The sequence below is a fragment of the Cervus elaphus genome, chromosome 24 (genome assembly GCF_910594005.1).
Source record: "Cervus elaphus chromosome 24, mCerEla1.1, whole genome shotgun sequence".
NCBI classification, from domain to species: Eukaryota; Metazoa; Chordata; class Mammalia; order Artiodactyla; family Cervidae; genus Cervus; species Cervus elaphus.
In genome coordinates, this window is record NC_057838.1 from 62,382,167 (window position 1) to 62,398,217 (window position 16,051).

The 16,051-nt window shown below is 55.1% G+C and overlaps 2 protein-coding genes and 1 long non-coding RNA gene across 13 annotated transcripts in view; 2 read left to right on the top strand and 1 right to left on the bottom strand.

Moving 5' to 3' along the window:
- Positions 1-779: 779 nt before the first annotated feature.
- On the bottom strand, positions 780-2,986 carry LOC122682707. Its single transcript, XR_006337484.1, has 4 exons — positions 2,901-2,986; positions 2,756-2,811; positions 2,585-2,672; positions 780-977 (listed from the first exon to the last, which is right to left on the bottom strand). It is a non-coding gene; the product is annotated as an uncharacterized LOC122682707 (long non-coding RNA).
- Positions 2,987-2,994: 8 nt separating this feature from the next.
- Positions 2,995-12,248, top strand: CCDC51 (coiled-coil domain containing 51). 5 transcript variants are annotated; one of them, XM_043885720.1, is made up of 5 exons: positions 3,133-3,235; positions 6,067-6,180; positions 9,271-9,575; positions 10,574-10,738; positions 11,268-12,248. In XM_043885720.1, the coding sequence occupies exons 3-5, from the start codon at positions 9,279-9,281 to the stop codon at positions 12,021-12,023; spliced, it is 1,218 nt and encodes a 405-aa protein (XP_043741655.1). In that variant the 5' UTR covers positions 3,133-3,235; positions 6,067-6,180; positions 9,271-9,278; the 3' UTR covers positions 12,024-12,248. The 5 variants fall into 5 exon arrangements, with proteins under 5 accessions (XP_043741653.1, XP_043741652.1, XP_043741655.1 ...); XM_043885718.1 differs by lacking the exons at positions 3,133-3,235; positions 6,067-6,180 and adding an exon at positions 2,995-3,131; XM_043885717.1 differs by lacking the exon at positions 6,067-6,180 and having other exon boundaries at positions 3,078-3,235.
- A 2,085-nt stretch (positions 12,249-14,333) lies between these two features.
- Positions 14,334-16,051, top strand: part of PLXNB1 (plexin B1) — a 30,104-nt gene continuing 28,386 nt past the window's right edge. The window contains exon 1 of one of the 7 annotated variants that reach the window (XM_043885708.1): positions 14,334-14,431. The gene's annotated coding sequence lies outside the window, so the exon portion shown is untranslated. Of the gene's footprint in view, positions 14,469-15,038; positions 15,140-15,165; positions 15,301-15,367; positions 15,814-16,051 lie in introns of those variants that run through there. The other 6 variants (XM_043885710.1, XM_043885711.1, XM_043885706.1 and 3 more) reach the window with 6 other exon arrangements.

The following is a 16,051-nucleotide window of genomic DNA, read 5'->3' on the forward strand; positions in this document are numbered from 1 at the left end:
GGGTTGAGAGACAGGAGGACTAAGGAAGAGTTTCTAATAGGTGAAAACAGTAAAGAGAAAACTTGCTTGGAATGTAGGTCTCCATGGCTCAAGATGGATCACAGGGATTAATCTAGTAGATAACAGAGGGTAGAGAGCTGCATCCAGACCCCTTAATGCCTCTCTGGTCATTGTGGGGACTTTTTTTTTTTTGGCTCTAAGAAGCTACAGAGGAATTCTCAGTCAAGGGGAAACAAAGTATAACTTTACGGTTCAGAGATTACTCTAGGTTCTGAGTAAGCACTAGCTGTTGGGAAGCAAGGGTAGGGAGAGAAAGACAAACTTTGATGTGACTATAATATTCAGGTGAGGGATTTTAGGGTTAGAAGGAAGATGTGGTGGCATTAGTATTAAGTATGAAGAGTCCAGATTTAATTTTGCCGATGGATTGAGTTAGGGGTGGGGGGGATAAGAGATGGGAATCTAACAAGGATCTTTTAAAGCCCTAGTGGAAATGCAGACCTGGGTGCTTCAGAGTAAGCTTAGTCCTTACAGATTCACTCCCCTCTAACAACAGAGAAGTGCCTTGACAAGAGGAATTGTTCACTGGCGGATGTCCAGCTTGCACACAGCAGGTTCCTTACATGAACAGATGCACAACCTTATTAAGGTGGTAGAGAAATCAGGATAGAACACAGACTTAAGAACACACTTTGGCAGGACTCTGGACTGGGCTTATATAGATCTCATAGCTAAGGTAGAAATGGCTGAGAAGATCTAAAGACAAGATGAACCAAGTGTTTTGTTTTTTTTTTACAAAAGTTTATTGTTAAATGTACAATAGGTTCCAAGACAACACATCATTCTAGCTATAGGCGGCAACAGATATCATGGTAGGGAATCCAGGTGTTTAAACAGGAATGGAACTAAGGGTCATCACTGCCTCAGGCGCAAGGGAACAGCTTACTTTTTGCCAGATTTCTTAATTCCACCAGTGGCTGCAAAAGGAAAAAAAAGTCTCAACCAATGAAAAACACAATCTCTATGGTTGAAGCCTCAGGGGCCTACCATGGATCCTATTAAATAATAAGGACCAGCTCTTGTACTGGGCATTTTTGTGACACAAGCATGCACAGGGCTTTACCAGTTATTTCCGAGCAAAAATGAATAAGGTGGTGAATGAGAATAAAGACAGAGCACAAGTAATGGCTGTGCACTGATCTGAATCTCAACTGTGTTGGGTATTTCAGACTGGCTCACTTAATCCGCATCCCCTCAACCCATTTTACAGATAACAAAGTCTCAGTGTTAGATACTGTTCAAAGTTATAAACTGGTATGCAACAAAGCCAAGATTCCAACCTAGGAAGCGTGACTTCCTAAGTCCATATTGTTACCTGTCACATACCACACTACCATATATATTATGATCCTGGGATGTGATTTACTCAATACCTTTATTTTACCCAATTTACAAGTAACACACGGTAGGTAATTTAACAAACAGTTATAGAATTAAGCATACCTAATATAGGAATGAAAGTCCAATGGGCTGTGACAAAATAAACTTTATTTTTTTTTTTTTCACAATAAACTTTAAATGTGCATGCTGCTCGTGTTTAGTCCTGTCACACTCTGCGACCCCATGGACTGTAGCCCGACAGTTTCCTCTGTCCATGGGATTTTCCAGGCAAGAATACTGGAGTGGGTTGCCATTTCCTACTCCAGGGGATATTCCTGGCCCAAGGATTGAATTCTCCTCTCTTTCATCACCTGTATTGGTAAGAGGATTCTTTACCACTGGGCCATCTAGGGAACCCCAATGATGCTGTAGGGTATAGACAACTGCTGAGAAAACAATCCCTATTTTGATGAGTGTAAACAGGATTTAAAAAGCATAAAATACAACGACTGATGAGTTTTGAAAAATATTTTGATATGTAATCAACTCCTCTTACACAAAGGGAGAAGAGACAGAATGGTAGAGAATTAAGTTTAAAAACACACCAACAGGGAGGGGGAATCGGGATGGGGAATACGTGTAAATCTATGGCTGATTCATATCAATGTATGACAAAACCCACTGAAATGTTGTGAAGTAATTAGCCTCCAACTAATAAAAAATTAAAAACAAAAAACAAAAAAAAAAACCACACCAGCAGCACGCCAAGAAGCCTGGACTTTATCCATTAGCCTAGGCACATCCAGCAGTGAAAACTCAGGGTGCAAAAGTATTTGCTAGACTTTTAATTATATGAGTAGTCAAGAAATGTTATAAGCAACAAAGTAGTAATGAAGTACGGATTTGGAGCAAGAAACTGTAGAGAATATCTGGAAACTCAACTACACTAACTTGTGTGAGGTATATTTCTGTATTTCCATTTCTGCCACTTCCCTAAGCAAGAGAAGCCCATACTGGGTCTGGCTCTCAGCCCGTCCCGCTGCTGCGAATCCAAGCCTGGCTGGAACCATCCACCGCAGTGGACAGGAGCAGAGAACTTGCAGCTCATCCACGAGGCAGGACACTGACCTGCTCTGCTCGGGACCGTATCCAGACTGATGCTCACGCGTTTGTCCGGTTTGATGTCTATCCCGCCCTCACTTACCCAGGGGGCCTTTCCCCGCGGCCTTTGCTTTTAGCTCCTCGAGTTTCTTCTGCTCCTCCTTCTGCTTCTGCTTGAATGCCTTATCTTCCTAGGGAGAGGGCAAAGCGGGTTCATTGCAAGCGGATTACCCAGTCCCTCCGCGCCCGCCCACGCCTCTGCGCCCGCCCTCACCTCGTCCATCTCCTTGGCTTGCTTCTTGGGCTGCTTCAGGGGCTTCTTCTTGCCACCTGCGTGAGACACAAGCCCGCTCAACCTGCCCCCCGCCGGCTCTCGACCCTCTGCGCCCTGACCCACTCCATCGTCCCTACATACTTACCTTCGCGGCCCGACATGGCGCCTGCCGCCCCTTCCCCAGACCCTGCCACCGGAAGCGGAGCTCCCCGTTCCAGCCGCCTGCGCCTATACCTCCACGCGGGCTCGCTGATTGGCTCCTGACGCGGAAGTTGAGCTCCTGCCGGAAGCGGTCCTCCGGGAGGCGGGCCCTAAAGGGTCGGCGATCAACTGAGTGGCGGGCGCTCCTTGGGGGTTGCGGCGCAAAGCGCGTCAGGTACTGGGGCCGGGGGATGTCCTTCCCGGGGAGAGTCCGGAAGCCGCGAGGGATGCTTAAGTTGCAAGCGCTAAGCCTGGAAAAGCACAGGGAAAGCACTGCAGGTAGAGGGATGGGCTTGTGCAAAGGCCTTGAAGCTAGGTGCATCGCTGGAACCTAGGAAAGCACAGTGGAGGGAGATGTGAGGGAAGTAGGTGGGGGGTGGGGGCGGCTAGATCACCGGTTCTAGAGCTTTGGAGGCTCCCAGAAGGAGTTTTATAATATAGCTCGGAGTGCGACATTTTGCAAATTCTGTTTATTCATCCAGTACTTTTTTTTGTTGAGCGTGTAGCAGACGCAGGTAGTACTTTAGGCACTTAAGCTGCATTAATGAACAAAACAGTGCCTGCCCTGGCAGAGCTGCCATTCTGTTGAGTAAGACAGACTATCGGTGAATACGTGAAATGCAAAGCACGGATCCTGTGATAGTTGTCTGGGGAAAAATAAAACAGAGTGGGTAAGGCGTCCTGGAGTGGGAGTGCACGGCTGTGACATTTGAGCAGGACTTGAAAAAAGAGAAGAGAGCAAGCGCGCAGATAGCGACCAGGAGGCGTCAGGGTCCTGAGGTGGGAGTAGCTTAGTGTGTAGGAGCAGCGTCAGAAAGCCTGGAATTATATGGGAACTTTGTGAAGTGAAAGATGTGTCAGCTAAGCTTAATGTGGTAGACATCTAGCTATCTGTACATTTGTCACGTCATCACATTGTATATCTTAAATTTATGTGATGGTGTATGTCAGTTTTATCTCACAAAAACTGGGAGAAAAGGTCCACGTAACTGGAACAGAGTGGGGAAAGGGAGACTGATTGGAGATGAGGTGAGAGGACAGAATGATGAGGGCCAGGAGGTGGATGCCATGTAGGCCTTGGAAAGGATTTTGGCTTTTACCTTGAGAGAAAGGGGGAAACCACTGCAGGACTTGAGCAGAGAGAGAGATGGTCTGACCTGTGTTTTGAAAGGACCACTGCCTGCTCTGACAGTAGGGGCCAGAGTAGAAGCACAGACATCTGTCAGAGGCTCTTAGGATAACCCAGGCAAAAGACGTTGACCTTTGGGACTAGGGCTTCCCTTGTGGCTCAGCTGGTAAAGAATCCACCTGCAATGCGGGAGACCTGGGTTCGATCCCTGGTTGGGAAGATCCCCTGGAGAAGGGAAAGGCTACCCACTCCAGTATTCTGGCCTGGAGAATTCCATGGACTGTATAGTCCATGGGGTCGCAAAGAGTTGGGCATGACTGAGCAACTTTCACTTGGGCACTTGGGGTGGCAGGGGCAGGGGCAAGAGGAAGAGGGAATCTGAATTTAGTTTCAGAGGTGGAGGTGACATTTGCTAACGGACTGGCTGTGAGGAGGGAGAGAAAGCAAAGTGAGCAATGACGTGAGAGTTTGAGCCTGAATGGGACTTGGAGTTTCCATCTCTGAGCTGTGGTAAAGGCAGCTTTGGGAGAGGAAGATTCCCATCAGCCTTCCTAGCAGAGAGCTGGATTGGGCAGTTTAGTAAATGAGCCTGGGATTCAAAAAGATGTGGACTAGAGAGGCCTGAATACAGTTTGCTTGTATGTTTTTTTTAAATTTATTTTTGGCCACACCATGTAGCTTTTTGGATTGAGGTTCCCCAGCCAGGGATTGAACACAGGCCCTGACAGTGAAAGCTTCCAAGTCCTAAGCACTGGTCTAACAGGGAGTTCTGTGTTTTTTTTGGCTGTGCTGGATCTTCCTTGCTGCGTGGGCTTTTCTCTGTTGAGGCGAGTGGGGGCTACTCTCTAGTTGCAGTGTGTGGGCTCTAGTGCCAGCGGGTTTGTGGGTTTCAGTAGTTGTGGCTTCGGGGCTCTAGAGCACTGGCTTAGTAGTTGTGGTGTGTAGGCCTACTTGCGCCTCGGGATCTTCCCAGACTAGGGATCGAACTTGTGTCTCCTGCATCGGCAGGCGGATTCCTCACCACTGAGCCACCAGGAAAGCCCTGTTTGTTTTCCAGTGACAGCTTTATTGAGATATGATTTACATAACCCTATACTTCCGGCTTCCCCGGTGGCTCAGTGGTAAAGAATCTGCCTGCAGTGCAGGAGCCGCAGGCTTGATCCTGAGGTTGGGAAGATCTCCTGGAGAAGGGCATGGCAACCCACTCCAGTTTTCTTGACTAGAGAATCTCATGGACAGAGGAGCCTGGCGGGCTACAGTCCATGGGGTCACAAAGAGTAGGACAGGACCGAAGTGACTCAGCAGGCATGCAGCCGTACAATTCACCTACCTAATGCGTACAGTTCAGTGGTTTTAGTGTATTTACAGTCTTGCGCAACCATCCCTACAATCACAGAATATTTTTGTAGCTGGTTTTTCAAGTCACAAGACTGGATGAAAGAGGAGACTGAGGACAGAGCCCTGGGACACCATGTGGAGAGGTTGTGGAAATGAGTGGGGACTGGAAGCCAAGAAGAGAAGGTGGTTTAAGAAGGAGGAAGCTATCATAAGGCACAGGGCAAGTGAGATGAGGAGGAAACTGATCATTGGTTTTAGGCATGTGGGAATGACCGGAACAAGAGCAGTGCCACTGGCCCGGTGGGAGTGAAGGCCAGATCAGAGAGGGGGTTAAGTGAGAACAAGAGAAGAGGACCTGCAGAGAGCTGGTGCAGGCGCTCTGTCAGAGAGTAAAGAGGAGCAGAGAAGCGGGGCAGTTGCTGGGGTGGGGGTGGGGTGGTCGCATCAATTCCCGAGCCGAGCTGTGTCTGAGGAGGGGAGAGGATATGGGACCTGGAGCACGGCATGGCCTTCCCTAAGCAGGAAGTTTTCATCCTGAGGAGTAAGAGAAGGTGGGGATGAGACAGACACGGGCAGGTGCGAAGATGCGGTAGGAGTTAATGGACATTCTCTTCCAATTTTAAAACATTTTCTGGGTGAGAAGTGAAACCAACCATCAGCTGCAGGTGAGCATGAGGTGCTGCTGATGGAGGTTTGAGGAGAGGGCAGTTGGTAGGAGACAGTCGTCTGGATGGAGCAGGAGAATGGATTTGGAGAGGCAAGTTTCTGAACCTGACCCAGACCCTGCTTGCTTTGGCCTCTGTCTGCCTGTCCAGCTTTCCCCACTCTCCTCTCCTCTACTGCTTTCCGGCTGCACAGGTAGCCCTGCAGATTTTAGACGACGTCAAGCCCTGTTCCACTTTTTCTCTCTGCCAGGAATGTCTTCCCTTTGCTGGTCGAGGGGCCTATGAGACATCTCAGTGGGGAGGAGCTGGGAGACAGGGGCGGGGGTGGTGGTGGGAGGCTGAGAGGAGGCCTGGCGTCGGGGAGCCACTTGGGAGTCATTGGTGTGTCCCCTCCTGAAGCCGCGTCCCTGCTCTCTCCAGGGTTCTGTTCGGGTGAGGGGCGAGGCACACAGGAAGAAGGCAACGTGTGTGTCTGATGGAGAAAACGAAGGAGTCTGATGGTGGTGAAGGAGGGAGTTGTCAGGAAAGGCCTTATCAAGAGGTGATGTTTGAGCAGATGTAGGCGTGAAGGGGCTGGACTGGTGGAGGAGAAGTGGTCCAGGCAGAGGAAGCGGCGGGGAACAGACCCTGGGGCGGGATCACGTTCAGTGTGGTGGGGTTCTTACAGTGATGGAGAGAAGAAAGGGGATCGGGCTGAGAGGACCGGGCCTTGTTGGCCATTGGCAGGACTGGCATTCACGCCAGCTGACTGGGGAACTCTCAGGGTTTTTACCCGAGGGGTGTGATCTGACTTACAAGTTAACAGAGCCTCCCCTGTGAAGTCAGCTGTGAGGGGCAGGGGAGGAAGCCAAGACCGCGTAGGAGGCTGGAGCTGTCTTCTCTGCCCGGGATGAGTGACCTTCCTGGGATCCAGGAATGTGCTGCTGATAGAAGAGGAGCCAGGAGGGGAGGTTGAGAAGGTTGGAGGGATCTGAGGAGGTGGGGCAGTGATTTCAGATTGAGAAGGTGCTGAAAGCTGCAGAGGTGCTGGAGGAGAAATCTGAGTAGCAGCTGCTGGATGCAACAAGGGGGAGGTTCTGCAGGCTTTCAGGAGAGCCGGCTTGTTGGTCAGGCGGGATCAAGAGAGAAGAGGGCTAGGAAGTAGCGACAGCCAGTGCGGCAGTGGCCAGGTCCACAAGGCTGCACGCTTTGTTTTGATGGGGGCGCACCTGCAGGAATGTTGTGGGCCACAGTTTGTGAGCAGTGAGCGCTGGCCTTGAGGCCCTGGAGGCTTGCCCGACCCCTGGGGCATGGATGGCCTGTACTCCCTGGGGCATTTGGGGTTCGGGTGCAGCACCAGCTTGGAGCCACTGTCATAGGGATGTTCCCTTTCTGTGGCTCTCAGCTCGGGCTTTTGCCAGGACACACGCCCCGACCCAACCAACTGTGTTTCCAAGAGGCTCTGAGCTTCTCTATGGCACCGTGGGGAGGGGGCCCTGGGGTGAGAGGCTGAGATCACCTTACATCCGGAAGCACTTTTCTCTGTAATCGGAGCTCTGCTAGTTTGTCTTCCTGTCCCCCGCTCCCTCAGCTCTCCTCTCTCTGGTCCGGTCCTTTGAGTCCCAGGTGTCACTCGGACAGCCACAGTCAGTACTTGGGGGCAGGGTGCTCTGGGGGCAGGGTTTGCTGAGAGCGAGGGTCCCCTGGTTCTCTCTTCTGGGTCCTCAGCATCATTCCTGCCCTAGGGCCCAGGCCAGGCCTGCCTGGCTGATGGGAGACTCCTTGTGCCGTTCAGGTACCAGACGAGTAGGCGTTGTGGGGGGCCCAAACATCAGAGCAAGGCTGAAAAGGGAAAGATTAAAGAAACCTAACCTGTTGGGCAGTTCCCGGGGTTGGGGAGGAGGAAGAAAGCTTATGGAAAGTGAGACATGTGAGACTGGGAGTTGGTCACCTGGAATGTCTGGGCTTGGAGGGCAGAAGGAGGGTTTGCTGGGAACCTCAGAAGAGCTGTCTGTCCTCTATGAAGCAATCCGAGCGGTTTGGTTTTGCTTTGTTTTTACCCCGGAATTGTCTCTTGAGGGGGGAGTTTTCTGCCCTGGGACATGAATGACCTGTGCCCTGGAACAGAAATGAAACTGCTTCCCTGTTTGGAGACAGTCCTCAGGGAGTTCGGGAAGCTGGTTTTGATAGTCATTTACAGAAATCTTTCCCCAAATCCCCTCAGTTGATTCCACAGTTTCCCTGGCAGTCTTTGTGAATCCTTGCGGGGCTCTGTTAGCATGGACACAACACAGGTTTCAGAATTTTCTGTGAGGGACTTCCCTGGTGGCCCAGTGGCTAAGACCTCGCTTTCCAATGCACAGGGTGCAGGTTGGATCCCTGGTCCGGAGCTGAGATGCCACATACCTCATGGCCAAAAAAGCAAAACAGAAAACAGAAGCAATATTGTAACAAATTCAGTAGGCCAAAAAACCAAAGCATAAGGAATATTGTCACAAATTCAATAAAGACTTTAAAATGGCCCATATCAGGAAAAAAAAAAAAAAAAAAGAATCTTTGAGGTTATCCGAAAACTGGCCACCAGTCTTCTCCTGCAGACCTGGGGATGCAGGCAGGTGGGTGGATGGGAGGGTCTGGCTCGTGGCATCCTGGAGGGAGATGGGAGGCTTGGGTTCCTAAGTATGTTCTTCCCTGACGTGCTCCATCGTCCAGGAGAGCACCTGGCAAACCCTGACCCTAGTGGCTGTCCTCTCCGGGCCCAACAGTTTGGGCTTTAAAAAAAAATATATATATATATATTTATTTATTTATTTTGGCCACCCTGGGTCTCTGTTGCTTTGCACAGGCTTTTTCTAGTTGCAGAGAGCCAGGGCTACTCGTTGCTGCAGTTTGGGGGCTTCTCATTGCAGTGGCTCCTCTTGTTGCAGAGCACAGGCTCTAGGCTCACGGGCTTCAGTATTTGCTGCACACGTGTACATGTACTTGTGTGGCACACGGGCTTAGTTGCTCCATGGCACGTGGAATCTTCCCCAATCAGGGATCGAACCCGTGTCTTCTGCATTGGCAGTTGGATTCTTAGCCACAGCGCCACCACCCAGGAAGTCCCCAGTTTGGACTTTTTAATGGAGAGTCTTCAGTTCAGAACTGTCTCTCAGGCATGAGACCCGACTTGAGCCCTGCCTTTATCTGGCCTCTCCCCACAGATCTCCGGATGACAGGGCGCAGCCGTGTGTTGGCCATGCAGCACGTCGGGGGTGTGTCTCCCGTACTGGTGCGGAGGGACCTCTTTCTGGCCAGGACTCTCTGCAGCCACGGCCCCAGCCAGCCCAGAGAGAAGAGGCCCGAGGAGGTGGCCCTGGGGCTGTACCACCGCCTCACCGCACTAGGAGCAGCCCTGGGCCACAGCATTCGGCAGCGGGCGTCCTCCACGGCCAAGACTTGGTGGGACAGATATGAAGAGTTTGTGGGACTCAATGAGGTTCGAGAGGCCCAGGGAAACGTCACCGAGGTGAGGACGGGAGCTGGGGTTTGGCCCTGCCCTCTGACCCAGGCAGTGTGGCCTGGAGGCTACTGCCAAATAAATGACCAGCCACAGCCACGTCCAGATTGGTCTGTCCTTGAACACATACCACTAGGAGGGGGAGCTGAGTTGTTTCTCACATTACGGCCGGGTTTGATACTACCAGGGTGAAGGGCCCCCTGTTCCTCATTGAAACAAATTGCTGTGTATGCTGTGTACCAGGGGGTTCTGGGCCATTAACATCTTGGGCCAGCAAATACTTCCTTCGTTGACTGTTTTGGGGGTTGGTGGTGAGAGTTGCCTGGAGGGTTACAAGGTCCTCAGAGTCCTGACTGTGATTAAAGCATCCCTCGTGAAGGTGGAGGCCCTGGGAATTAATCAGACTGTGAGGTGGGGAGAACTGCCTCTGGTTGTCCAATCCTCTGTGGCAGGGGAATTGCGTTCCGCCACCTCTGGCATCATAGACTCAATGGACATGAGTTTGAGCAAACTCTAGAAGATAGTGAAGAACAGGGAAGCCTGGCATGCTGCAGTCCACGGGGTCGCAAAGAGTCAGACACGACTGAGCGACTGAACAACAATCTTGTTTCCCACCCTGGCACAGACCACTGTAGTGGGGTGGGAAAAACCTGGGGTTCAGCCGGAGGTATTGAGGTGCAGTGCTGTCTCTCCCCTCGGAGGCCATGACTTTGGCTGAGCCAGGGTTTCTCAGCCTGTTGACTGGAGGCCTGGCGATGCCTGTCACGGCGTTCGGTGATGTTGGGAGGTGTAGCTAAGGTAACACCCAGGAAGCCAATTAAAGGCCCGGGCCTGCACCCTGAGGACCACTGGGTGAACCAGGATTGTGTGTCCGAGGGACTCTCTTTCCAGCCTCTGCACTGACATCCCCTCCTGACCTCTTCTCAGCCGCGTCTGGTTGGGAGTGGAGAGGACCCTGTTGTGGGTGTGGAGAAAGGGGCAGGCGACTTCTGTTGTTCTCACTGCAGGCAGAAAAAGTGTTCATGGTGGCTCGAGGGCTTGTCCGGGAGGCTCGCGAGGACTTGGAGGGTCAGCAGACCAAGCTGAAGGAGGTGAGGGACCGCCTGGACCGCATCTCCAGAGACGATAACCAGTACCTGGAGCTGGCCACTCTGGAGCACAGGATGCTGCAGGTAGCTCCTTCCTCGCCTGGATGGGGACCCTGGGCTGCAGGGTGTGGAGGGGCGAGGTGGGCGCTCTGATGGGCCTGGGGGTCAGAGACCTGGTGAGGAGGTAAACCAGAAGACCCTGGGGAGAGACCGGGCTCCAGGGCTCCAGTGCCTTCCACCCTCTCCACTCCTGGAGAACTGGGACCAGCCGTCTAGTATACTCTGGGCCCCAGATTATTGGGAGGGAGCACCATGGAGAGGGCCTCCCGGAGAGCGCCAGACACTTCCCTTCTGATCGACACAGTCTGGAGACCCCCTTGCATGTCCGGTCAGACCCACGACTGCCCGGGGAGGATAGCACCGCTCACCTGGACCATCCCCGGTTCCTTGGCTCCCCCTACCCATCCAGACTTAACGCTGCCCTCACTCAGTGTGTTTATGGAGCATGTAATCCGTGCCAGGCCTGAAGCCAAGCTCCAGGGATGTGGTCGTGGGACTTCCGCTGGAGGCTGCTGGTCCAGGTCGCTGCTACATGACAGTTTTGCTTCCGCAGGAGGAGAAGCGGCTTCGTATGACCTACCTGCGCGCGGAAGACTCTGAGCGAGAGAAGTTCTCCCTCTTCTCTGCAGCTGTGCGGGAAAGCCATGAGAAGGAGCGCACTCGGGCGGAGAGGACCAAGAACTGGTCGCTCATCGGGTCAGTCCTGGGGGCCTTGATCGGTGTGGCTGGATCCACCTACGTGAACCGCGTGCGGCTCCAGGAGTTGAAGGCTTTGCTCCTGGAGGCCCAGAAGGGGCCTGTGAGCCTCCAGGAAGCCATCCGCGAACAGGCATCCAGCTACTCGCTCCAGCAGAGGGACCTCCGTGACCTCGTGGCAGACCTGAAGGGCCTGGTGCAAGCTGGGATCGCGCAGAGCTCTTTGTCCCAGGCAGGTTCTTCCCCAACCCGAGACAGAGACACAGATGTCCTTTCAGCTGCCTTGAGAGAGCAGCTCAGCCATTCTAGGCAGGTCCGTTCACGTCTAGAGGGTTTACGAGAGCAGCTTGATGGCCTGGAAAAGACCATGAGCCAAGTGGCTGGGGTGGTTCAGCTCGCAAAGGCTGCAGCACACCCAGGCCTGGTGGAGTCTGCAGACGGGGCTCTGCCTGTTTCCCTGCTGGAACAGGGGAGCGTGATCATGGCGCTGTCGGACACGGAGCAGAGGCTGGAAGCCCAGGTCAATAGGAACACCGTCTGTGGCACGCTGGTCACCTGTGCGACGTTTGTGGCCATCCTGCCTGTACTTTATATGCTGTTCAGGGCCAGCTAGCCCCCTGGACCCTCCTCCAGAGGGAGGGGGTATGGATGTGGATTTAGTTAGAGAATGAAGCAATGAAGTGAACTTCCGGGGGTGTACTCGGCCTGAGTCTGACCTCACCGGCAGACATCCTTTGCTTTTTAGGCAACACTAATTGACGTTAACTAGCAAATATTTGTCCTCACGTCTTTCAATTTTGTCTTATTAAAAGTCTTTCATTTTGTCTTATTTAAAGTAGTGTATGTGAGACTGAGTTTTGTCCATTGAACATTCAGATTTGGAACTCGAGGATTGGGCCTGAAAGTAAGATAATAATCACCCCCCTTACAGTTCCTCTCTCATCTCTTGATCTGGCCCTTGGTTCGAGACCATTTTGGATACACTGGCCCCCCCACCCCCCATCCCAGGCCTTGATTTTCATTTCGGATTTCTGGGCCTGTCCTCCACTTGTCCAACCCACCTGTGTCAGATGGCTCATGATTTCCAGTGAATAAAACTTGGCTTGCCGCCACTCACTTGTGACCATGGTCACGGCCTGTCTTTTGAATCACTTTCTCTGCCATGTTGGAGAGAACTTCCTGGTTCTAACACTGGAGGATTGATCAGAGGAGAGCAGGGAACAGGGATTGGGGGAATGGTTGGTAAATACTGCTGGGGACAGAATTACAGGGATTTGGTGACCAATCTGGTTCCCTGCTGGAGCGCCACTTAGGCGGGGTGTCATCTCACACACAGCCTAGGGATGGCCTCTCCACCCCTGGGCAGAGCTCAGCCCATCAGCAGTGTGAGCGGTAAGGCAGTGATGGGGAGGGACCTCCCAGAGGTGGGAGGTACAGCTCGGGGGGCACGGAGGCGTACTGAACCGAGAACCCTTGACCTCTTCCTTCTCAGTGGAGAACAGCAGCCTTTGACCTCCTGGGCCGAATGGCCATGGGTGGCCTTGTGTGTCCTTGAGTAAACAGGAGCAGCGAGGAGGCGCTCTGCTCGCACGGTGAGTCTGAAGAACCCGCCCTCCTTTCAGGACGCAACGAGGTGGGTCAGCAGGTTGAGCAGAGCTGACGCACGGCAGAGGCCTGTGGAAGCAGAAATGCTTCCATGAGATCCTGCCCTTCTTGGGAGCCTGTGCTCAGCCCTGGCCAGTGGCCCCATGGATGCAGTGAACCTCTGATCGTCTGGTCACTCCATCTGTGGCCTTGTTTTCTTTTTGTAATGATTCCTTTGGAGGGCGTGGAATAAAATGACCTCTGCACTTGGGATGTTCATCCTCCTCGTGGGGTAGGAGACACCCTATCTGTCTATAGATGAGGGGTGTTGTGGGGTTTGGAAATCCTAGGTCCTAAACCTAGGTAGGTGAGGTGGGTCCTAAGGGGTGTGCACTTGAGTGAATGGGTCTGGGGAGGGGAGGATTCCAGGCACATGGAAGGGCCACCCAATACCCCCACAAGCTGCACAGGAAGGCGAGGCAAGGTGGCTGAGGGCCTTGGGGCACACCAGTTTGACTGAGGTGGTGATGGGTGTGGAGCATAATGTTAGAGAATGGAGTGGGCGACCCAGAAGGCCAGATAGCACCTGGGGTCTGTGATGTCCAGAGACAAGGGAACTGGGGAAAGGGTGTCATTCTGGTGCAGACAGAGTGCTGAATCCTGGACCCAGATGTTGGAAGAGAGGTTGGAGGTCCGGGGAGCAAGCCGAGGAGCTGGGGAGGGACAACTCGGAAGGCAGAGCCAGGTATGTGAGAGTGAAGGCACACTCATGGGCGGCAGGTGGGGAGAGGGTGCCTGACGTTTAGCTCTTTCCACAGCAGCCAGTGTGGATGATGTAAACCTGATTGAGGCTCCCGCCAAGCCTGCAGAGGCTCTGGGAACTTTCAGGGTGTGTGACAAATTTTGCCTCCCAGGCGGCTGTCCCAGTGGCTGAGAGCCAAAACCCACCGGAAGTCCTAAGAGGATGGACTAAGTGCTGGCTCCTGAGTTTGCAGGGAGCCAAGCCTGAAGGGCCCTGCAGAGGGCACACCTGGGCCTCAGGAGAGAACCCAGGTGTGCCTCTGGAAGGGTGACGTATTTACAGGTGAGGGAGTCTAGACTTGCCCAGGGCACCTCAGCTTGGGGCGGGTCCGGGTACAGGTTTGGGAGGAAAGGGAGGAAATGCGCCCTAGCTTGTGCAAGTTTGCAGCGGTGGGCCCTCCTCTCTCAGCGCGGCTAGGTGTGGCATCACCTCCGCTTGGCGGTGAGCAAACAAGCATGTGTGTTTGGGGGGCAGGGGTCAGGTTTCTTGGCTCAGTGATGGCTCAAACCCAGGCCCAACCCCAAAGCCGGCGCTCTTCCCGCACAGCCAGAGGTGGGGGCCGGAAGGAGAGCTTGGCCGTTTGAGAGTCCCGGGAGTAGGACCGGTGGGCAGAAACCAGGCGCCCCGGAGTTCAGGTAAAGAAAGTTGGAGCAGGATGACCACAGGAGCCAGGTACTGGACAGGTTAAGAGGGAGCTCGGGGGCCCCGGAGAGCGGGGGTGGTGGCTGGCGGAGGTTGGTGGGGCAGGTGACGGGCGTGGGTCCCACCGGGCGCTGGCATGCAGGCAGGCGGAGGCCCGGGCGAAGCACCGCCACACGTCGGGGTGCAGAGCGGGACCCCAACCCCCCAGCCCCCGCCGTCCGGCCCCTCCCGTGCCGGAGGGCTCCCAATTCGGCTCCAGCGCGGCGCGCAGGTGAGGCCCGGCGGGGACAGGGCGGGGTGGGGCAGCCGGTCCCGCGGCTCGGCTCTGCGCGCTCCTCCCGCCGCCATCCACGTTGCCTTGGCAACCGCCGGGGTGCAGCCAGCCTTCTCCCTCCCCTCCCCCCACCGTCCGCCCCCCTAGCGAGCGAGGGGTCGAGTCCCCCGCCCTCGGCTAGTGCAGAGCCGGGAGGGCTGGAATGCGGGGTCCCGGGCGGCTCGGGGCCGCGCGCCCGGCTCTCCCGGCTGCTTCCGGCCTGGCCTGGGCGGCGGGCGGGGGGAGGGCGGCCCGGCGGGCGCGGGGGGGGGGAAGGAGCGGAGCCGGGCCCGGCCGACGCAGCTTTGTCTCCTTTGTTCCCGGCGGTGGCAGCGCCGCGGCGGGCGGGGCGGGCGGCGGGCGCAGTTTTCCGCCCCTCGGTCTCCGGGTAACAGCTGCGGCTCCGCCAGACCCACCTCCGGGGGGTGGCGGGGCGGGGGGGGGGGGGTGCAGCCGGGGACGCGGGGAGGCCGCCGCGCGCGCAGATCCCGAACCCGGAGCGGCCGGCGCCCGCCTCGGCGCGCTCGTCCCGCGGGGCCCGGCCGGGTGGTGAGTGCGGGGCCCGGGGCCTGGGCGGTGGGGCCGGGGCGACGCGTCCCCGGGGTGGACGGGCCTGGAGCCGCGATGCCGCCGGGCCGAGTCGGCCCGGGGTGAGTGGTGGGCGGCTTCGATCCGGAGAGTTGGGACCACACTTCTCCGCGCGAAGGGAAACTCTGGCGGCTCCGCCTGTAACGCGATTGGGAGACAGAGGAGGTGGAGCCGCTCCTCCGCGCCCCCTCCTCGCCGCCGCCGCCTCAGCCGGGGACCGGCCGGCCTCTTCCCCGCCCTCCCAGGACCACTGGGGGGGTCCTTGCCCTGGTCAGGGAGGAGGGAGGAGGGTCGGGGAAGAGCAACGGGGAGGTCCAGGCTTCCCCTCCGCAGTAACAGCCCTTCCAGGCGGTACTCGGCGCGACTGACAAAAGGCAGACTGGGATTCCCCCTGCCACGCACCCCCAGAGGGGGAGCCCCCCACCCCGCACCCAGACGGTGGGTGATTGATGAGCGCTCGCTGAGTCCTCACTGGTAAATGGTGCCCCCCACCCCGCCCCTACCCCGGCTCAACACGGACAACAGGGCAGGCACTCTGCACTCTGATGCTGTCAATGAATAACTTCTGGGAGCACCCTGGGAGCCCAGCGAGAGGGCCGAAAGGAAAGGCCGATTTTGCACCAATCCCGGCGACTCCGGTGAAGAGGGCTGGGATATGAACACTCTCCCAGTTTCAAGGGCTGAGTTTATATGCCCTTTTGGTTGGCGAGGA

What these genes read in the sequence shown, in the direction of transcription:
- CCDC51 (XM_043885717.1), top strand. Translation starts at nt 3,148, where the DNA reads ATGTCCTTCCCGGGGAGAGTCCGGAAGCCGCGAGGGATGCTTAAGTTG. An exon ending in CCCAGGGAAACGTCACCGAG is followed by an intron (nt 9,576 to 10,573) that starts GTGAGGACGGGA and finishes TTCTCACTGCAG; the next exon opens with GCAGAAAAAGTGTTCATGGT. An exon ending in TGGAGCACAGGATGCTGCAG is followed by an intron (nt 10,739 to 11,267) that starts GTAGCTCCTTCC and finishes TTGCTTCCGCAG; the next exon opens with GAGGAGAAGCGGCTTCGTAT.